At 32.3% G+C, this 20,094-nt stretch overlaps 3 protein-coding genes and 2 non-coding genes across 5 annotated transcripts; 1 reads left to right on the forward strand and 4 right to left on the reverse strand.

The window, feature by feature from the left end:
• Positions 1-2,516: 2,516 nt before the first annotated feature.
• On the reverse strand, positions 2,517-7,714 carry LOC11436291 (calnexin homolog). Its single transcript, XM_003630402.4, has 6 exons — positions 7,476-7,714; positions 7,291-7,360; positions 3,478-4,604; positions 3,277-3,348; positions 3,050-3,166; positions 2,517-2,971 (listed from the first exon to the last, which is right to left on the reverse strand). The coding sequence occupies exons 1-6, from the start codon at positions 7,581-7,583 to the stop codon at positions 2,843-2,845; spliced, it is 1,623 nt and encodes a 540-aa protein (XP_003630450.1). The 5' UTR covers positions 7,584-7,714; the 3' UTR covers positions 2,517-2,842.
• Positions 7,715-11,511: 3,797 nt separating this feature from the next.
• On the reverse strand, positions 11,512-12,371 carry LOC25501965 (uncharacterized). The gene is made up of 2 exons (XM_013591474.3): positions 12,207-12,371; positions 11,512-12,100 (listed from the first exon to the last, which is right to left on the reverse strand). The coding sequence occupies exons 1-2, from the start codon at positions 12,219-12,221 to the stop codon at positions 11,591-11,593; spliced, it is 525 nt and encodes a 174-aa protein (XP_013446928.1). The 5' UTR covers positions 12,222-12,371; the 3' UTR covers positions 11,512-11,590.
• Positions 12,372-14,113: 1,742 nt separating this feature from the next.
• LOC112417633 (U2 spliceosomal RNA) lies at positions 14,114-14,309 on the forward strand. Its single transcript, XR_003008234.1, has one exon. It is a non-coding gene; the product is annotated as a U2 spliceosomal RNA (small nuclear RNA).
• A 699-nt stretch (positions 14,310-15,008) lies between these two features.
• LOC25501966 (pentatricopeptide repeat-containing protein At5g61800) lies at positions 15,009-17,083 on the reverse strand. The gene has a single exon (XM_013591475.3). The coding sequence runs from the start codon at positions 16,896-16,898 to the stop codon at positions 15,414-15,416; it is 1,485 nt and encodes a 494-aa protein (XP_013446929.1). The 5' UTR covers positions 16,899-17,083; the 3' UTR covers positions 15,009-15,413.
• TRNAS-AGA (transfer RNA serine (anticodon AGA)) lies at positions 17,035-17,116 on the reverse strand. The gene has a single exon. It is a non-coding gene; the product is annotated as a tRNA-Ser (tRNA).
• Between the last annotated feature and the right edge of the window lie 2,978 nt (positions 17,117-20,094).

Below are 20,094 nucleotides of genomic sequence, written 5' to 3' on the forward strand. Positions count from 1 at the left end.
AGTATCGCTTTGGTACCTTAATTAAAATTCGATTTATTTTGTTCCCTTAACTTCTCTCCGTTACACATTTTGGCCCTTTCCGTTAGTTTTAATTCAAAAACGTTAGGTTTTCTTCATTTTCTTCTGTAATTTTTCTGGGATTCTTGTTGTTCAAGGTTGATGGAGATGATATGAAGATGAAAAAGAGGAGAAGAAAATGAAGAACACCTAACATTTTTGAATTAAAACTAATGAAAATGACCAAAATGTGTAACAGAGAGAAGTTAAGGGACCAAAATACAATCCAACCTTCCGAAAATTATTTGAATACTCCTATCTTTCCGGAATGTACACCGGAATTCTCAACAAATCCTTTCCGGTGCATGTGGGTGTCGTGAAACTGAAAAATTCTATTCTAAAATTAGCAAACCGGAAACGTGATGTGCAAGTTTTTCGGTGTATAATTTTTTCAATAACTCCAATTAAAAAAATCCAACCTCTGTAATCTATAAGATCATAGCTAGTCTTTATTACTTATGCATATCTTGTTTAAAATTATTCTTAACTGGTGGATCCAATAGTGAGAAGGGTGCAATAGTGACTTAACAATAGATGGTGATCTCAAAATAAGCATATCTTGTTAGTGTTTTGTGCTCCTTCATTATATTATTGCTTCATTTCACTCACAAGGAAGCAATGACTTTTCATTAAAAGCACTCCTCTCTTCAGATTTTGTTGTAGAGGAATTAATAATTGAAGTAGCAATTGCTTCTAAGTGTTTCACTGTGTCTAATCATTTTGTTTTTTGAAATCTGCAAAATTTTATTCCAATTGATACCAATTACACAAGAAATGTCAAGGCACTAAAGCTACAGCCTCCAAAATACAGAAGAAAGGAAAACAAAAAACTCTCAAGGGAGGAAAAAAAAAAAACAAACGAATGGGTGTTCAAATAGTGAAAGCCACACAATCCAATAACACACATAAACGATGGAGAGAACACAAAAGAAGTGTTTTTATTTCCAGAAAAGGGGATGAACTGGCAAGCGAAATTTTTTTTTTATAGAAAAAGGTGGGGTTGAAAAGTGAACGAGTGATTGTGTTTTGTTTTATGCAAAGAGTAAATTTGGTAGTTTGTGTTAAATGTTGGGATGAACGTATAAATGTCGGGGGTGTGGGATATAACTTCCCGTTTATACGAATTCACAATCTAGGTATAGTTTTTTTTTTAACAATACCATCCAAGTATAGTTAGTCCTGTCCTCGTCTAACAAAGTAATTTTACCTTTTTTTGCGAGAAGGACTTGACCCACGAAATGAGTATTTTTTGCTTTGCCTCTCCAGAACACTGTGAGCATCCGTGTTACCACAAATTAAACTGAATATTACGAACGTGTTTATCATATCGTATATCTAGAAGCTAATGGTGTATTGATTTGGCATAGCTTTCCATCGCAACAATGTAGTGCATACTAATTGTACTAAATTTACTTGCAGTTTTTATACTTCAAAAGGTCCCTAAATTATTTCCTCATTCCTTAACTATACCGTTTTGATGTCCCGTTAATATTCCCTAAACTGTAAAAATACATCAATATTTAGTCCCTCAACTTTGAAAAGATTGTTGTTAAATACCCCAATCAAGGCTTTCAATCCATAATCTCATCTTTTCTCTAACGTGATCATTTTCAACCTGCAGTATTAATCAACTTTTTGAACATTCCTGATGTTTTAGACAGCTGTTTATTGCTTGCCCCTTTGCCAAGTAAATGAGATTCATGCCAATTCAAGGAACATTCATATACTTGATAAGTTTTGTAATTTAAATGATGAAATTAAAGAAGAGAATAGTGATTGAAACATTGAATTAATTGAAGTATTTAACAATACATTTTTTAATGTTCAGGGCTAAATAAAATTTTAAACTAATTTATTGTGGCGGAACCTTTTATAATGTTTTAAACAAGTATCTACAAAATCATTAAACAGAGACTAAAAACACCAACGTAAAATTTTATATGGACTAAAAAGTGTGATTTATTTTTATAGGGACTAAAAACAAAACTGCAGATATTTATAGGGACCAAACACTTAATTAATCCTATTTTTTATAATGCTACTTTAGAAACTATATTAATGTATTTGCATAGTTTATGGTTTATTAAATACGTCAAATAATTGAGGAACTCAATGTTGAATGGAGTATAGTTAAAAACCTTTTAATTTGACAAAAAAAAAAAAAAAAAAGAACCGTTTAATGGGTTTTAGTAGTTCAAAAACCAATTTAGAGTGTTAGTTCGAGGAGGACATTGATGTTTCTTTTCTTTCTCTCAGAGCAGTTCTTAAAAAACTTGTTTGCAAATCTCAATACAAAAAAGTTATTAATAAAATGAAGGCTATTGAAAACATGATAACTAATGGTTAGAAACAAATCCATGAAGAGAAAAGTTCCAGAAAACTTATGGGTGATGATCCAAACACTCGTACGCAGAAGAAACAACGCAGGTTTCAACCATTATGGCCACGCAGTCATAACATTGGATCAAGCACATGCTTAAAATTAGGAATATATTTAATAGTAGGAATGTTGTTTTGAAAATTGATTTCTGAGCTACATAACTAGAAAGATAAAGAAAAATCATTGTACAACCTCAATAAGCTAAAAATACTCAAGTCTCCAAAATGACCGGCACTACGCAGAATATCTGATCTACACTCCTTATGCATATCATCGGTCAAAAAGTGAATGAGAAAATCGCAAAGAAAGTTCTATGTAGAAATGGAATTGACCTAATCTCCAACTAAGCTCAAAATTTGTGTGATAGTGATCTTGATAGGCCGCCCCTGTCTAGTCTAAATCATTTCAATTATCTCGCTTTACCCTCCGACGTGGAGCCTTCGATGTTTCCTCCTCTTTGTTTTCTTCATTCTCTCCACTGTCTTGGTTAGTGGAAGTTTCTGCGGCAGGTGTGTTTGTTTTCTCCACTCTTGCCTGCACAAGAGACATCCAGTGATTAACATATAGGAAACGATAACAGAGTTTTTTAGGTTACAGAGAATTTCTACTTACTGGCTTTTTCTTCCCACCAAATACAATACGAAGGAAAATTGTCAAGACAATAACCACAACGGCTACAAGAATTCCAACTGTGAGATTCGGCTGCGTTTCACCCTTTTCAATGAGATCCTGCAAATCAACACAGAATTCAAGTCATATTCCACAAAGTGAAACATTACATCTACAAGTGAATCAAATGCCACAGCAGGAAGATTTGCTTTTTTTTTTTTTTTACTTACATGTATTTTAAACTTGTAGGCACTCAGGAAGGGAATGTCTGCAATCTTGTATAACAGGTCAAATACCTTCTTCTGCAAGGGCAAAAAGTAAAATCATGCATAAGAAAGAGGAGTTGAGGAGAAAATGCTAGAAAACAAAGACCAGACAAAAAACAGTAGGAGTTAAAGAGAGAGAAAGAGAAAACAGCCAGATGACATTACATGTATGCTTGCAAGACCACTTGATTCAGTGTCCTTTTCTTCTTCCTTCTGCTTCTCTTTCTCAATAGTAAACTTGGGCTTCCATGTAGTCTCCCGGTATGAAGCTGCAATCTTATCATCTTTAGCGATCAAAATATTGTCAAACAATATGCCATCCTGCATTGTCCAAATCTCAATACCAATAGCTGCAATAGGCTCAAAATCGGGTTTTTTAAGCTCAAAGTAATCAGGGTTTGGAATATCCTGAGGCTTCCATATACCCTTATAAGCTGGATTTTTAATTAGGGGGGCATGCCATTTTCCCTTGTATGCTGGATTCTTCTTCATTGGCCTTTTCCACTCACCACAACCAGGGGCTGTTTCACAATTTGGGTTAGTAATCTTAGGGGCTTCCCATTCACCATCCTCTTCATCGTCCCAATCTTCTGGTTTTGTAGCCTCTGGGTCATCTATCTCCTCAGGCTCATCATCTAACCATCCTTCAGGTTTCACAGTTTCTTCATCAAGAATTTCCAAGGGTGCATCCTCATCCCAGTCATCAGGCTTTACTGCACTTGGGTCTGGAATTTTCTCTCTCTCGTCCCAGTCCTCAGGTTTCTTATCTTCAGGATCTGGGATTGTCTTGGGAGGGATAAGGGAAGGCTCAAAATCCTCAGAAGATAAGAAATTTGCCTTTTTCTTCTGTTCCCCATCAATCAAAATTTGCAACTCATTGTCGGGTTTCAAAATAGCAGTGTACACGTGAGATAGCTTGTCAGAAGGAACAGATGGGGGAAACTTGAGATGGTGTTCAACATACTCCCCACTCTTCGGATTCTTATGCTTGAAAATGAAGTGCACCTTGTTTGTGGCCCCACACTTGTCAGGACCAAACATGATAGAATAGGGAGAATCGTTGTCAAATTCCTTGGGTTTCCAACCAGCTTCCTGTGGTCGAAGATATTTTAGATATGCACCACCACATTCGAGGCCATTCTGAAGGCGAGTCTCAAACTGAAGAACAACTGATTCATCCTTAAGAATCACAGGCTCATCAAGTTCTTTAACTACAGCATACTTTCTTGCTTTCTCACTGACAAGAAGCCCATAATCTTCATGCCCCTCACTCTTTGAATGCTTCCAGATGCCTAGAATGCACAAAACAAATAAAATATTATACAAAGTTTTGCAAGAACAGATTATCTATCAAGTCACAATAACTGAAGGGAGATGTGGATCTTTTCAGTTGAATTGCATCCAATATGCACCCTCTACCAAGGGAACTAACGAGCAAAAGCATGAACCTAGGGAAGGCCATGCAAAACTAAATTTTAAGGACAAGGTATCTATGCAAATCTAAGGAAACAGTAAAGTGAAACACATTCTGAAGTTCCATTCCACAAAAGTACCAGAAATTTGTGAATCTACACAATTTATCCTTTCTTAGAAAATATGATTGGAAATCTACAATTTGCTTGTATACAGTCGACTCTTATTTTCATAATCATCACAAAAATTCGGTCAATCACTGCCGCAGATACATATACTGGTAAATTAAAACGTTCCACTTTCCAATATTATATTCTATAACTATTTCAGAGGGATCTTGCTAATGAGTATCTTCAAGAACAATTATTGAGAAAGAGATAAAAAAAATTATTGAAAAGTGTAACATTACATGGATAGCGAATAAATATTCATTTTTCATTTAGGGTCTGTTTGGTAAGACCAGAAAATGAGCTTATAGTTCATAACTTATAGCTTATAAGCTCATAGGACTAAAAAAGCCCTGTTTGGTAACTGTTTTTCATCAAGAGCTTATAGCTTTTTTACTAGCTTATAAGCTTATTTTTCAGACGCTATTTCAAGTAGCGTTTGAGCTTATAGCTTATAGCTTTTTATTTTTTCTTCCAATTTTACCCTCATTATTTTATTTGAAATCCATATTTACCCTTTATACTCTATTGTAATTTAAAATAAACTGCGTATGTTATAAATGCAGTCATTTACTTTTTTGACATTTTGAATGCACTCATAATGATTCAAAATAAATATAATAATTCAATAATTATCCCTTTTTTTCGATAAACATGCATCATAAAAAAAAAAATTGGACTCCATCGTTTTTTATACGTATAATCGTCCACCTCTAAAAAAATATTGTACAATCCTTTAAAAAAGTGTATAGTCGTAGAACGTTTTTATTATTCAAGTATAGATAATACATCTTTTTTAAAGAAGTATAGATAATACATATGTAGTTTTTTTCCGAAACAAATACATATATAATTTTGGTATATAATAATACATATAGATTGTTAATCTTTAAAAAAATATATACATATAGATGATAATACATTTCATTCTTTTTTTAAATTAAATAATACATTCCATTATTATGTTTAGTTTTTGTAAGTATAAACACTTAAATAAAATAAAAAATAGAGCATAAAATTTTAGCAAATAAAAATTAATTTCATTATATATAAAAAATATTTAAATTAATAATTTTTTTGAGAGGATATTAAATTAATAAATTTAAATTATTAATACTTATTATGAATTAAAAATGTCCTTTTATGTCATTTTACATTTACAAGCTAGTTGCACCGTTAATTTTACCAAACACTTCAATTAGCTTATCAGCTATTAGTCATCTGTCATCAGCTATAAGCTATCAAGTATAAGTCATAAGCTATCAGCTAGCTTATAAGTTATCCGCTATTTTTACCAAACAGAGCCTTGGTACTTTCAATTTTTCAATTATTAACGAGTGCCATGAAAGCAATTGTTAGCATTTGCCTTGTTTAAGATATGCGAACAAGGCCCGTAGGTACCACTTGAAAAACAAAAGTCGAAATATTAAATAAATAATAAAGCGTTTATACATTAAGAATGCAAAATGATCTAAATTTTCTTCTCTTAGTATAAGCCATTGATAAAGGGACGTGTTAAGAAACTTGCAAGCAAAACCCTTACATAAGCAAATGGTAAAAAGAAACCTGTGGACACTTATTAAAGTATCAAGAATCAGAAAACTATTTATTGACAAAAAAATTGGTAACTTATGAACCTGTATTTTTTTTATTTTTTATTTTTTTTATAAATAGGCACTTTTCAATTTTTAACTCCTTAATCAATACCCTAAGAGTGTGTTTGGATGGATGAATGTTTTGAGGGAATGTAATGTTTTGAGGGAATTCAACTACTTTGAGTTGAATCCACCTCAAAATAATTGAATTCCCTCAAAACATTACATTACCTCAAAACATTCCCAGCATTTCACCAATTACTTTTAGGGCATAGTTTACATTCACCTCACCTAAAGTCTGAACATTCATCTACTTATAAGGAAGTAAGGGACCTAACTTAACTTTAATTTGTTAATCACAAAAGGAGTCAGGAGTGATAAAAATTACGACTTTAACCAATCAATAGTTGTTTACTATTCTGAATCATAGTAAATTTACAAATATCATCATTCATCCAATCATGTGTCCAACAAATACTGTTTTTTTTCTTTTTCTTTTCTTGTTTCACTCCTTAAAACAGTTTTCATACAATTCCTTCAACCTACATGAATTTTTTCGAAATAGATTTGAAATTGGAGTTATATGCAAATAAGTTGAGCAACATTCATTCACTTTTTTTTCTTTTTTTTTTACGAAATTCATCGACTATGATAGTGAGTGAGTGAGAAATTCACTAAAAAAATTAAAAGACCAAGTGAAACAAAAGAAAACAAAAGCTGAAATTGAAAAATAAAAATCAACCGCATATTCCATTAATCCACATACAATTAATTAATGAAAGTGAGTTAAGAGCATTAATTACCGTTATATTCATCCTTATCGGAAACAATCCAACGATCATCAAAATCCTCATCAAATGATTCGTAGAAGATCTGAAATAAATCACAACATAAACGAATTCCTCAATTAAAGCCTCATAAAAACAACATAGATCCAAATTCAATCATCAAACAAACACCAAAAAAAAAAAAGGACAAGATGAATTACCGCGTCATCGGCATCATCGGAAGCACGAAGAAGGTGTAACGATGAAGAACAAATTACGAAGAAGATCACTGCAAAAATTCCGAGAGGAATTCGCTTTCGCTCTCCCATGTTGCACTCTCGATGAACCCTAATGATGAAATGATAGAGAATTTCTAAGATGCTTATTTAAATGTCAGTGGTGTTTGTTTCATTCGAACAAGAGACTCTTTGAGCAGTTGCGGTTTTTATTTAGATCTCAAGGTCACACTTCCTGCGAGCTGTTTTAACCAATGGTGTTATGCTCCACGTGACTGTTCCCAATTATATCTTGCCACGTTGTCGTTTTTCAACTTTTCATTTTCTTAGACTAATTTTATGTGCTTTTACTTGCATTGCAAACATAGAAAAAAATGGCTAAATTACTTTTTTGATAATCTAACTATTTAATTGATATTGGATTAGTCCTCTAACTAAAAATTAATTTATTTTGATTCTCTAACTGTTACTACATTTAGTCATTTCTGTTAGTTTTATTCAAATAAACGTTAAAGTTTGTGTTATGTCCTCTAACTTTATTTATTAGTATCATTTTGGTCATATTCATTGTTAAGGTATTATGATTAAATAGTGACTGATATTATTGATAACCGTTATGGTTCATTGTATGTGTGAAACAGGAGGTCAGGTACCCACATAACACAAACCTTAACGTTTATTTGAATAAAACTAACAGAAAAGACTAAATGTAGTAACGGTGAGAAACTTAGAGGATCAAAATAAAACAATTTTTAGTTAGAGGATCAATACGATACCAACTAAATAACTAGAGGATCAAAAAGGTAATTAAACCATAAAAAAAGATATGGGTTTATTTTGGTTACACCTAACTCAACTAATAAAGATGACTAAAGTACCGTTTGGCCAGACTTTTTTTTTCGGTCTAAAAGCTATTTTAAAATAAAGTTAAAATAAAGTTCTTTAAGGAAAAAGTTAAAGCCGTTTGATTTCTTTATTTTTTTTTAATTCTAAAGTTATTTTTAAGTTAAAAGTTGTTTTTGCAGAATATTGTCCAAAACTTTGAATTTTTTTTTTGTGGTGTTCGGGGTTCGACCCGCGACCTTGCATATATTTATGCATTGTCTATATCAACTGAGCTAAGCTAGAAAATAATTTGTTTTTCCTTTTCCAATTATACTGTATAACAAGTATTGTTATAAGAATACCATATTTTTTGTGTCATTTAAAAAGATAAGAATTTATATTATATGATATTATATTTGTTACATTGTTGGTGTCATTGAAAAAGATATGTTTAGTTTTTTTAATAAGAAAAAGATATGCATAGTTTGTTACAATATAAATGTGTAAAATATAAATATAAGTATAATTTTTCTAGGCATCTAAACTTGCACTTTTAATTAAAATCAAAATTTTATAAAAATAATAATTGTATGCATTACGTAACAAAAGAACACACATACAGACATAAAATATTACTCTAAACGCTGATGTGTGTGTATATTTGTGAGGTTGAAGAAAGGGAATAAAAATATTTGGTCTCATTCAATGACAACATGAATAAAAATATTTGCGAGGTTGTGATAATCAAACGATATTAAAATTAAATATATAAGTGATAAAAAAATAATAAAATTCCTTCAAAAATAGATAATAAATTACGGAGAAGTAGTTTTTTGGAAGAAAAATTACGGAGAAGATACTTTATTAAAAAATTACGGAGAAGGTACTTCCTTACAAAAATTATATGGATCGAATCAAAAAAAATTAAATGGAAGAAAGAAAAAAAAAATTAAAATATAATATTAAAAAATAAAAGAAAAGGTTGCCAGCGTGAATTGAAAAGAGGTGCCTGTGAAATAAATTACGGAGAAGTAATTTTTTGAAGTAGCATTCAACAACTTTTGGTTAAAGCTCGTTCCATTCAAGTTTATGCATTCTAAAAATGGTACTTTTTATTCGAAGGTACTTTATTGATATTGTGTTTGGCCTACCTTCTCCTTAAAAATGTAGAAAAGTTGAAGAAAAAAAAAATCAGGCCAAACGGTACCTAAGTTAAGCGTTTTCAACGATTAGTTAGGTTTCTACTTCAATTTTTTTTAGTGCATCTGAATTTTAAGGTGGTGTTTGATGCTTAATTTACATTCTCAAATAAAAGAAATTTGGGTAACTTTATTTACTTATAAGCTCTTCTTAGTAAGGTGTCTATTTGACGGTGGCTAGAAAGCACACGTGCCTTCAGAGTCAAGCTTGAATTTGTAGTTTCTTAAAGTTGCGGTGATATTTCATCACGAAATTCATCAATCTCTTCTTCTCAACAACTTAACCATTAATCTTGAACCTAATATTTTTATATTTAAGTAAGTTAATGTTTTTTTAATGGAGACAATTTAATTGATTTTTGGTGTTTTGTTTTAAAACTTACTGAGGTTCATTATGTTGTTTTCTATTTAACTCTGCTAATGTTTTCTCTTTTTTTTTGGAAAAAATTGAATTTCTTTTAGTGTTTTGTTGTAAGATTTATTGAAGTTCTTCAACAAAGTGAAAATTGTTGAATAATAGATTTATGGATGCAATAAAAGAGGTAAGGTTCTGAGGTATAGGAGGGCGGTGCTGTGGTGAAGTTGATGTTGCAGGTGATGGTTGGTGAATAGGGACATGGAGGAGAGACAAATGGTGGTGGAATAATGTAAAATATAATACAGTGTGGAGAGAATATAATAAAGAGTGCAGTCTTTCTTCAATCTAATGGTTAAAAACACTTTTCCCATGTTGGGAAGGTTTTCACCTTTCCCATGTGAAAATTGAAATGCCACCGGTTTCCAATTATAAGCTTCTCTTAGTAAGGGTTTGTTTTGGCGGATACTCGAAAGCAGGCATGCATCAAGAGTCAGGCTTAAATTTGTAGCTTGTAAAGCTGCGACAATATTGGCATTGAAACACGAGATTGAGTAACTTTACACAGTTTTTTTTAGTGAAATCAGCATCGAAGTGATGTCGAGTAATTGGACATAGAACCAAACAACCTATAATACTTTTTCACGTATTCATTTTGTGAGAACTTTGCTGAAATACTTTTTGTTGTTAGTATATCTTACTTTAAAAAATAGTTTAGGTGATGATTTTTCTATCAATGGGACTTAAGAATGGGAATAGGCCACTTGACTTTGATAGGTTTGAGTTTGACTTACGAATTTTTTTTCAAGTCCAAGTCTGACTTATGACTTTTCGTAGACCTATTTTGTTGACTTTGTCTAACCTATTTAAAAGTCTTGTCTAAAAATTTACTATTATTTACAGACCTATTTCATATTTAATCATTAAATAGTTCATTTTATCTACTTTTAAATATGTGAAATCGATCTTAAAATCTATTTCACTATAAGATTTGTCTATTACTATAAAGCTTATTTACAGACCTATTTCATATTTAATCATTAAATAGTTCATTTTATCTACTTTTAAATATGTGAAATCGATCTTAAAATCTATTTCACTATAAGATTTGTCTATTACTATAAAGCCAAAGCCTATTTAAAATGTACATTATTAGTGTTGATTTTTTTATTTTTTGTTTAATATAAAAAATAAGTTTTAATAATATGCATAAGTATATCAGATTTGTGGGCTTTTTTTTTATCTAAACCGGTCAAGTTGTAAGCCTCTATAAACCGTCGTGACCTATTCCCAATCCTGATGTCTCTTTTTTCTATTGAGGCTCGTGCAAAATATACTCTTTCCAGAACTTATTCGGGGACTTTTCATTATTTGAAGTTTAATGTTAGTATTGTTTGCTATTATTTGTGTATGTCTAATAGCATTGTGAAACTTGCTCAGTGATTTGGTGGTCTTCGTTCGAGTCTTAAATTGCAATGTGAATGTTGCATGCCCTTTAGAGGGCTGTGTGGTATATTTAAAAATCTTTATATGTCATATATTTCTTCAACGAGAAACTAGTCATGGTTAATGTTTTCGTGTGATTAACAAACAAGTATAGAATTTACTTATATACCAAACCAAACATATATCCATTGATTGATTTATTTATCCACAATAACAACATTAAAAGGAAATAATTTTACAAAATTAGAACCTTGAGTAATTAATAAGAGTGACAGTCACACATGAGATGGATCAACACCAACAGACTTAAGAGTCTCAGCACGAGGTTGATAAGCAAAAGCATCTCTGTGAATCGGACTAGAAACTTGGTTATGATCAGGATAACTACGTTCCTGAACATGTGCAATTTTCCTAAAGAATGAACTCTTAAAGAATCTATCAGATTCCTCCATAACATGATCGGGTTCCACTACTTCAGGAACAGTCTCTCTCCTTTGTTTCTTCACACGCACGGTTGGATTATTCCTTAGGTTTTGCCACGCTGTGTGGATACCCAACATTGTTGACAAAGCTATCATTCCAACAGCAACGTAAATTGGTACGAAGTCTTGTTTTGTTGACTTGGAAGATGCTTTCCCATGTTGTTGTCCGTGATGAATGTGTCCATAATCAGATGCTGGTGGAGCATATGCTTTCATTTTTGGTACAGTTGACGTTGTGTATGCCGATTTACCTCCTCCTCCTCCTCCGAATCCATTTTTGATCAGTACCATCCAATTACCCATCTGCACCGTATAATCAAGGTGTTGTGTTAATTAAATTGCCAAAAATAGGAAGAAGAATTCATTCATTGAAAATATAGAAATATAAAAAAAGAAGATAAAATTGTACCGTAGGCTTCAACATGATTACAAATGAAATAGAGCCAAAGATTGGACAAACTATGCCTCTAAGTTGTTGAAATTAGTTACTTCTGCAAAATCTGAAAGTAAAGTAGTTTAGTTTATGTTCGTTGCTTAATCTAGTAGTGAGGTTGTTTTATAGTTCAGTTTGATGGATTATAAGCACTTGAATTAGTTTACGGAAAGTGATGTAAGTTAGTACAGTAGAGAAGGAAAGTTCGGGAGACACGTAGCAGAGTGTTGAAGCCACTGGACACTTGTCACTGTACTTGATTCACACGATAATCATAGAAACCTCTGGATATGCCACGCACTGTTTATAATCTGACATGTCAGTTGATGAACATATTTGTGCCATACTAAACTTAATTAATACTCCATGGTTTATAATACAACATAACAACAAGGATAATATAGTAATTTGCTAAATAATGGCTTCTCAAAGGACAAATCTTCTTTCCATAAAAGCTTTGTTTGATAAAATTAAACAATAAGTTACTTAATAGTTGAAAAACTATAATTGATGGCTGATAATTTATACCTAAAAAGTTACCTTATCAAAATTAAAGTGTTTGACTTAGCATCTAAAAAAACCTATAAGCTAATGAAAAAAATTTCTTACCAAACAAGAGACATTTTTGATCTAATAAGTTTATAAATTTAATAAGTTATAAATTACCAAACACAGCATGTATTCACCTTACTATTAAGCTGCGGTTAGCTAAATGGCTGGAACATTAGAACCAGCTAACATACATATTAACGTACATTTTTAATTTATCCCTTTCGGCTATCTAATTGCTTAATTTTAATCATACATGGTCCTTTTAGTTTTAGATAAAAAAAAAAATTAGGGATCAAGAAGTTTGTCAAACAGATTTGAAATACGATAAACTTTCATACGTGAATAAAAATAATATAGTTCTAATGCTATGTTAAGACATACACCGTACATATTAACATAGTTAGAGAAGATTTAAGACGGATAAATTGAGACAGATGCTCAGACACAAGAGCTGATATTGTAGAAGCAAAACTCATAGTTCCTCTTAGTATAAGAAAAATTGGCTACATAGCGTCCTTGTTTGCTTGTTTCTAGCAACATAAATTTTGCCTAAAATCTATTCCTAAGACTGCGTGATAATTTTGAAGTTATGTTTGTTCCTAAGTATACATTAGTATTGCCTTTTTTCTTTCTTATAAAGAAGTAAGTGAAACAAAGTTTCAAATCTATCAACTAAGTCCCTCTTAGTACCCCCTAAAATAAATAAAATATATAAAGTTATTTTTAGTACCGTCTCTGCTATAGCACCATTGGTATACCAAGTTTCAAAGTAACCAACAGGAACAGATACAACATGCATATATCAATTCTAGGTACTAGAAGTTATAAGGCTTGTCTTTATTAGACATTTAACTCTGTAGACTCATCGATGTATATTATGGAACTTGACTTTCCTGTACGTAGCAACCAATACAGTCCAAATTGTAAGTTCAAAGGCCTAAACAACTTCAGCATAATAGTATCTGAATTGGTAAAAGGGAAATTCCATCTGATGATAATGTTTAGGAATAAATAAATTTGTAGTGTAGAAGACTGACAAGTTATTAAGTCAAGTAAATTCCCTGATTGTGAACATAGCCTTCAACTTGTGAAATATCATGATTACTCAAAATAAAATTGTTTGTGTGTGTGTGGCTTCTCAGTTAATTTACCATTTTGATACTGGAGGCATCACGTTAAAAATATAAGGGAAACGAAACTTAGCAGCAGATAAACGGGAATGGTGTAATAGTCCCAAGGTACTACTGCATAAAAGTCCCACATCGAATAATGAAGAAAGGAACTGAGTAGACACTGGATATAAAAGAAGATGCGAGGCCTCATTTTAATTCATACCTTTCTCGGCCTTTTGGCTAAGATCAAGTGTAGTATCTGTTCTTATCAGTTTAATATCTGATATGTGGCCCAATGGGTCATACGATATTAAATTACTTTTTTGAGGGGGAGAGGCCACTTCAATAGCTTGCTATTGGGCTTCTTAAGTGTCGCTTATGTGTTGCACTATTGCATAAGCTTGGCGCACCCCACCAATACTAGTTCAATTTTTTATATTACAATCTAGTTTTTTCTTTTTTCTACGCCAAACACAGAAAATGATGGAAAAATTCTAATGTAAAACACTAGCCAAGTCTAAGCTTTCACATGACTGGAGAAGCCTCCACGGTTAGAATGCAATTCCAACTAGTATCGTTAGAAGAGCTCCATTTCTAAAGGTGAACCATGATTGAGTTTAGCTAGAGCTTTTGTAGGTGTTAAAGCATTAATATCACAATATTGGTCGTGATAGTGGCAACACTTGCACCAAGGATTTCCATAATATTTATTAGTTGCAAGGCCACCAATTATACCAAGAAGTGGAATTGGGTTGGAAGTAACTTAATAAATGTCAGTTTTGTAGATGAGGTGACTGCTAACAACTTTATCATTCTGGCTCTTAACATGTCTTGTAAAATCTGGAATGCTAAGAGCCTTAGTAGCCCAATAGCTTATATTGGCAGTAACAGAAGAGGAAAATTCCGACAAAAAATATGAAGTGTGAGAAAATAACATTTTTTCAATTGAAATGTGGCTAACTAGAAGTTGAAGGTGATGATGGTAGAAATAGAAAGTTTGTTTTCACGGATTGGTAGGATTGTCTATTACAATGTCTTCAAATTCGAAGTACATGAATTTATTCTATTGCAATGGGTTTTGAGCACCCTTGTACTCCTTATAATAAAGTCTCTGTTTATAAAAAAATGGCGTGAGAAAATCATTTTTGCCTCTAGTATCCAACAAATCTCTACACATTATCACTTCCATGCAATTACGTAGATAGTCAATTCTAGTGTTAGTAAGGGAGCTATGCACCAGTACATGAAATAAATTTAACAGACAAGTGCTTAAATCTAAATAGTCACCAAGAATATCTAAGGAAATAATCATTTTGGTGTCAAATGCAGTTGACACAAATGATTCGACTTTTTGCTCACACTTATTGTCAGTCTGGTTCAAATTCCGGAATTCTACATCTGGTAGGTTACACGTAAATTTCTTTGTAAATCCTACTCTGACCGAGCATGAGAGTATGTCTCCTCCACTAATCTAACTTTATTTTCACAAAAAAAAAAAAAAAATCATATTGGCATTTTGTTAATGCTCATTGAGTCTAATCAAACTAGTGCCAGTGATTTTCTTAGCTCTTCTATTAGCACCCAACGATTTCCTAATCTTAACTAAATCATCCCATTGCTCTGTATTAGCATAAATATTAGCCATGACAGAATAAACCCCACCATCTTCAGGTTTAATCTCCATTACTTGCTGAGCTGCTTGCTTTGCTATCTCAACATTCCCATGTATCCTACATCCACCTAACAACCCACCCCATGCAAACACATCACCCCCATTTGGCATCCCTTTTATCAACTCCCTTGATTCTTCAATCAACCCAGCTCTTGCCAACATATCAGCCATACACCCATAATGCTTACCCTCTCTAGCAACCCCATACACAGTTTCCATTTCATCAAAAACCTTTCTAGCTTCACAAACCAAACCAGCATGGCTACACCCAACCAACACACCCAAGAAAGTAACCCCATCAGGCTTAATCCCTTCACCAACCATTCTAGAAAAATATTCCAACAAAACCAAACCCTGCCCATGAATAGCAAAGCCAACAAGCATAGCATTCCATGTAAACACATCTTTATTCGTGCATGACTCGAATGTTTCCCTTGCAATCTCAACACAACCACATTTCGCATATAAATCCACCAACCCAGTTGTCAAATACGAATCAACTCGAATCCCATTCCTCGTAATATAATCATGAACAAACCTACCTTGTTCCAGCTCCCCTAACTGAGCACAAGCAGATAAAACCGACACCAATGCTATATTATCCGGAATAAATTCCAATCCAATCATCTCATTAAAAAGTTCAACAGCTTCCCGACACAGTTTCGCCTGACTATAACCCGCAATCATAGTACCCCAGGTAACTTCATTCCGTTGAGGCATTTCATCAAACAGTTCACGCGCACGATCAAGCTTAAAATTTTTAACAAACCCATCAATCATAACATTATAAGAAACAATGTCTCTATAACCACTTTCACAAAACACCTTGTATGCATCATTTACACGGTCATTAACTGAATAAACACGAATGAGCGAGTTCATAACAAAAGAGTCAACCAGAAAACCATACTTGAAAACTTGGGAGTGAAGAGACTGAGCAAGAGAAAGAGAGTGTAGTTGAGAAGAGGCTTTGAGGATCAGAGGGAAAGTGTGGAAGTCAAGAGTGAGAAAGAGACGGCGGAGAGAGAGGAAGATTTTGAGGGCGGAGAGAGGGGAAGAGAGGAGAGTGTGGATTCTGATGAGTGTGTTGAAGGTGAATGTTGTTGGGTTTGGAATTGAATTGAAGAGGGAAAGTGCATAGGTTGTTAGAAATGAATTGGAATAAGTTTTGATGTTGTTTTTGGAATTGAGTAAGGAAGTGAAAGTGGAGAGAAGAATGTTTAAGATTGAGAGAGGGTGGTGTGGTAAGAGATTTGAGGTGATTGTGAGTGCATGAATTTGATGGAGTTGTTTGATTGATTTGCATTGTTTTATCAAATTTAACATACTCATACGAATTATTAAAGTTATTATTTATGCAAATGAGAATGTGTTGATTGGTTCTTCCAATTAGTTTATGGTATCGGTACGTTAGAGGAGGAAGCAACCCAGCAAGAGAAAATTAAAAATGGAAGAAAAAATTGAAAATCGTGGACGGCAGGATTCGAACCTGCGCGGGCAAAGCCCACATGATTTCTAGTCATGCCCGATAACCACTCCGGCACGTCCACATTTGTGTTATCTTTCTCTATATTTATATATTAGTTCCAAGCATAGACATCAATAGTATATGCAAATATTTTTATGCCTAATCGTGGACTTTGGTGTGTGTGTGTTGGGAAGTGAGATTTTTATTTTTATAAACAGTGGTAAATACGATTTGAATGTGTATTATTTTATACAAACTATTAAAACTCTTTGCAATATTTTTAGGGAGATATATTTATCATTGTTGTTAAACTATCCAATCAGAGTTCTTAAAAAAAAACCTATCCAACTAGAGAGATAGATGTCTTTTTTTGGTAGTGTAGAGAGATGGTGTTTAGCTATAGTTGTGTTCAACGATACTTTTATTTTTTTGTGGCAGCTGGAGTTTGAATTTCGGACTTTGCATATATCATGCACTGTCTCTACCAACTGCACGAAGATAATTCAACGATACTTTTAATAACAAAAAATGATCTTCACAATTAATCCAATTTTCTTGACAGTTTACGGGATATGATATTTTCATGCCATATTTCACACACACAAGTTACATATTCATATATATATAACTTTTCTTTTGTTATTATAATAACTTTTAGAAATATATATATATATATATATATATATATATATATATATATATATATATATATATATATATATATATATATATATATATATATATCACGTTTATTTAATTACCTTGTTGTCATATTCGTACGTTCAAACCAAAGTGGTGCTATCAAATCTGTAAAGAAGAAAGTGCATGAAACCAAGCAAATATCTCTGATTTGCAAATTCTATATGTGGAACAAAACAAGCAAAACCATGTCATTTCTTCAAAGTATTTTGTAAAAGCTTTCCTCACATTCCATAATAAATAATAGGAAAATGCTAAACATTGCCCTTAAGGCATTGGTTAAGAGAACAATAATAAAAATATTGTCTTGGAAAGTGGTAAAAAGTGATGGATACAACTTTTTTAAAAGTTTAAAAATTGTAGTTTTCAATATAAAACTACTACTCCCTCCGTTTCATAATACTTGTCCATTTTAGAGAATAATTTTGTTTCACAATACTTGTCACTTTCAAGTTTCAATGCAACATTAATTATTGTCTTGTCAATAATACCCTTGCATATTTATTGTAGAGAGAGAAAAAAATAAAATGAAATAATAAATGATTAAGGGTATTATAGAAAACACACACATATTTTCATCAAAAATAACAAAATTTATTTGGTTTCTTGGTTAGTGCAATTTCTCCGAAATGGACATGTATTTTGAAACGGAGGGAGTATTTTTTATTTTCTTAACCATTGCCCCGAGAGCATTGATTAACAAGACCCTTAATAATATAGCCTCTAATCATAAAAGCAAACTCAAGACTCAAAAGAAAGCCAGATTATTATATTAATGTGTAGAAAATAAAATTATTCCAAAGCATGCATAAAGCATCCACTTGCAATTAGGAGAAAGGAGGTGACGACCTAATTAGGTGATTATTTTATGTGAGAAGCTCCAATAATTGTTATCCCTCTCAGTAAGGAAAAACAGGTTAATTTGAGCAACATTTTTTAATCATATGATGTAATAATCCTATATGTGTTCATTAAAAAAAGTTAAGTACTGGCTTTCTTTGGTTACGTACAATCACTTAAGGATTAAGCAAATCTCACTAAAGGTTAAATAAATCAGTGGTTATACTATATATCCACTCATAAAGCATTCGACCCACCATCTCCATGGGTACAAATTGGACGGTGCCAACATATATATTATCATAAAATATGCAATGTAAGTGCTTATCTACCACCCTCTCCCTTCTTTACACTTGGTTGTTTTGCCACTACTACAACTTTAACCAACTTTTCATTATTATACCATTTATATATTCTCTTCTTTTTACTTGTTTTCCAATCTTTTCTAGACGCTTGTTCTCCATATTGTTAGCATTATGTTTGGTGAAAATTGAATTCTCAATCTTCTTATCACTAAACTTCTTTATTATTCAAGAGTCTGACTCTCACTCTCACTCACTCCTATAAAATTTGTGTCAAGCATAAGAATCATAATAAACTTTTATTCTAATATCATGTCAAAAACATTCAATGTATAATTATATACTATAAAATGTGGGAGAGATGAATAACTCAACTGATTGAGCTAAGGGTAAAGGAGTTTGAGGTCCTGGTTTATATCTTGACAAAGAGTAAATATTTAATCTAACAAATAATTATTAACATTTGTTATTAAAAAAAACATAAAAAAGTGGTCTACAACTTAAAGTTTTATTTTTTATTTTTTTATCCATCCATTAGGATCCAAATCTATATCAATCCGCAAGTATTTTTTCTGTATCAAATATCACAAGACAACTTTTACTGCAATTTAAACCTTAGTTCTAATTTGGATGTTGCGAGCATTTTCGCAGATTTATCGTTCTTGTTTTTACTTATGTTGAATTTATGTTTGTATTTGATGTAATCTACTAATTTGAATAAACGAATATCGTCTTTTTAGTTTAAAAAAAAATTGACCCAAATCACGATGCTTTTGAGAGACCTTTTGGAAATTAAATTTGTATATTGCAACTTGTTGTTTACTTTTATTTTTGGCAACTATTCTCTAGTCTGCTTTTTAAATTCCCTAACAAGTTGGAAATTGGATATATGATACATCTTTGCCTGCTAAGAGACACACTATATATGCTTGAATGTCAGGGAAATGAAAACCCTCTCTTTGCTGATTTTTCTTCATTAAAACCTATATATAAGCTAAGCCAAATAACAACCAGAATATGGAGGAAGAAGGAAATGAAGAGGATGAAGACAAATGTGTTCAGTTCATGAACATTATGCTTCTCTCCTTTTGAAGAGAGGAGCATGAAATTAAAAGGCAATTCATCTAGGCTAAGGGAAGGCCAAGCCTTTCTTCCAGGTTCCATTCGTGATGCTACACCGGCACTGGTGATTACGACAGCTAAATCAAATCAAATAGAG

The sequence above is a fragment of the Medicago truncatula genome, chromosome 8 (assembly GCF_003473485.1).
Source record: "Medicago truncatula cultivar Jemalong A17 chromosome 8, MtrunA17r5.0-ANR, whole genome shotgun sequence".
In the NCBI taxonomy this organism is placed as follows: domain Eukaryota; kingdom Viridiplantae; phylum Streptophyta; class Magnoliopsida; order Fabales; family Fabaceae; genus Medicago; species Medicago truncatula.

Coding starts and splice junctions, on each gene's coding strand:
- LOC11436291 (XM_003630402.4), bottom strand. CDS start 7,583: ATGGGAGAGCGAAAGCGAATTCCTCTCGGAATTTTTGCAGTGATCTTC. Junction 7,361..7,475: donor CCGATGATGCCGATGACGCG/GTAATTCATCTT, acceptor GATTTATTTCAG/ATCTTCTACGAATCATTTGA. Junction 3,167..3,276: donor CCTACAAGTTTAAAATACAT/GTAAGTAAAAAA, acceptor GTTGATTTGCAG/GATCTCATTGAAAAGGGTGA.
- LOC25501966 (XM_013591475.3), bottom strand. CDS start 16,898: ATGAGTATGTTAAATTTGATAAAACAATGCAAATCAATCAAACAACTC.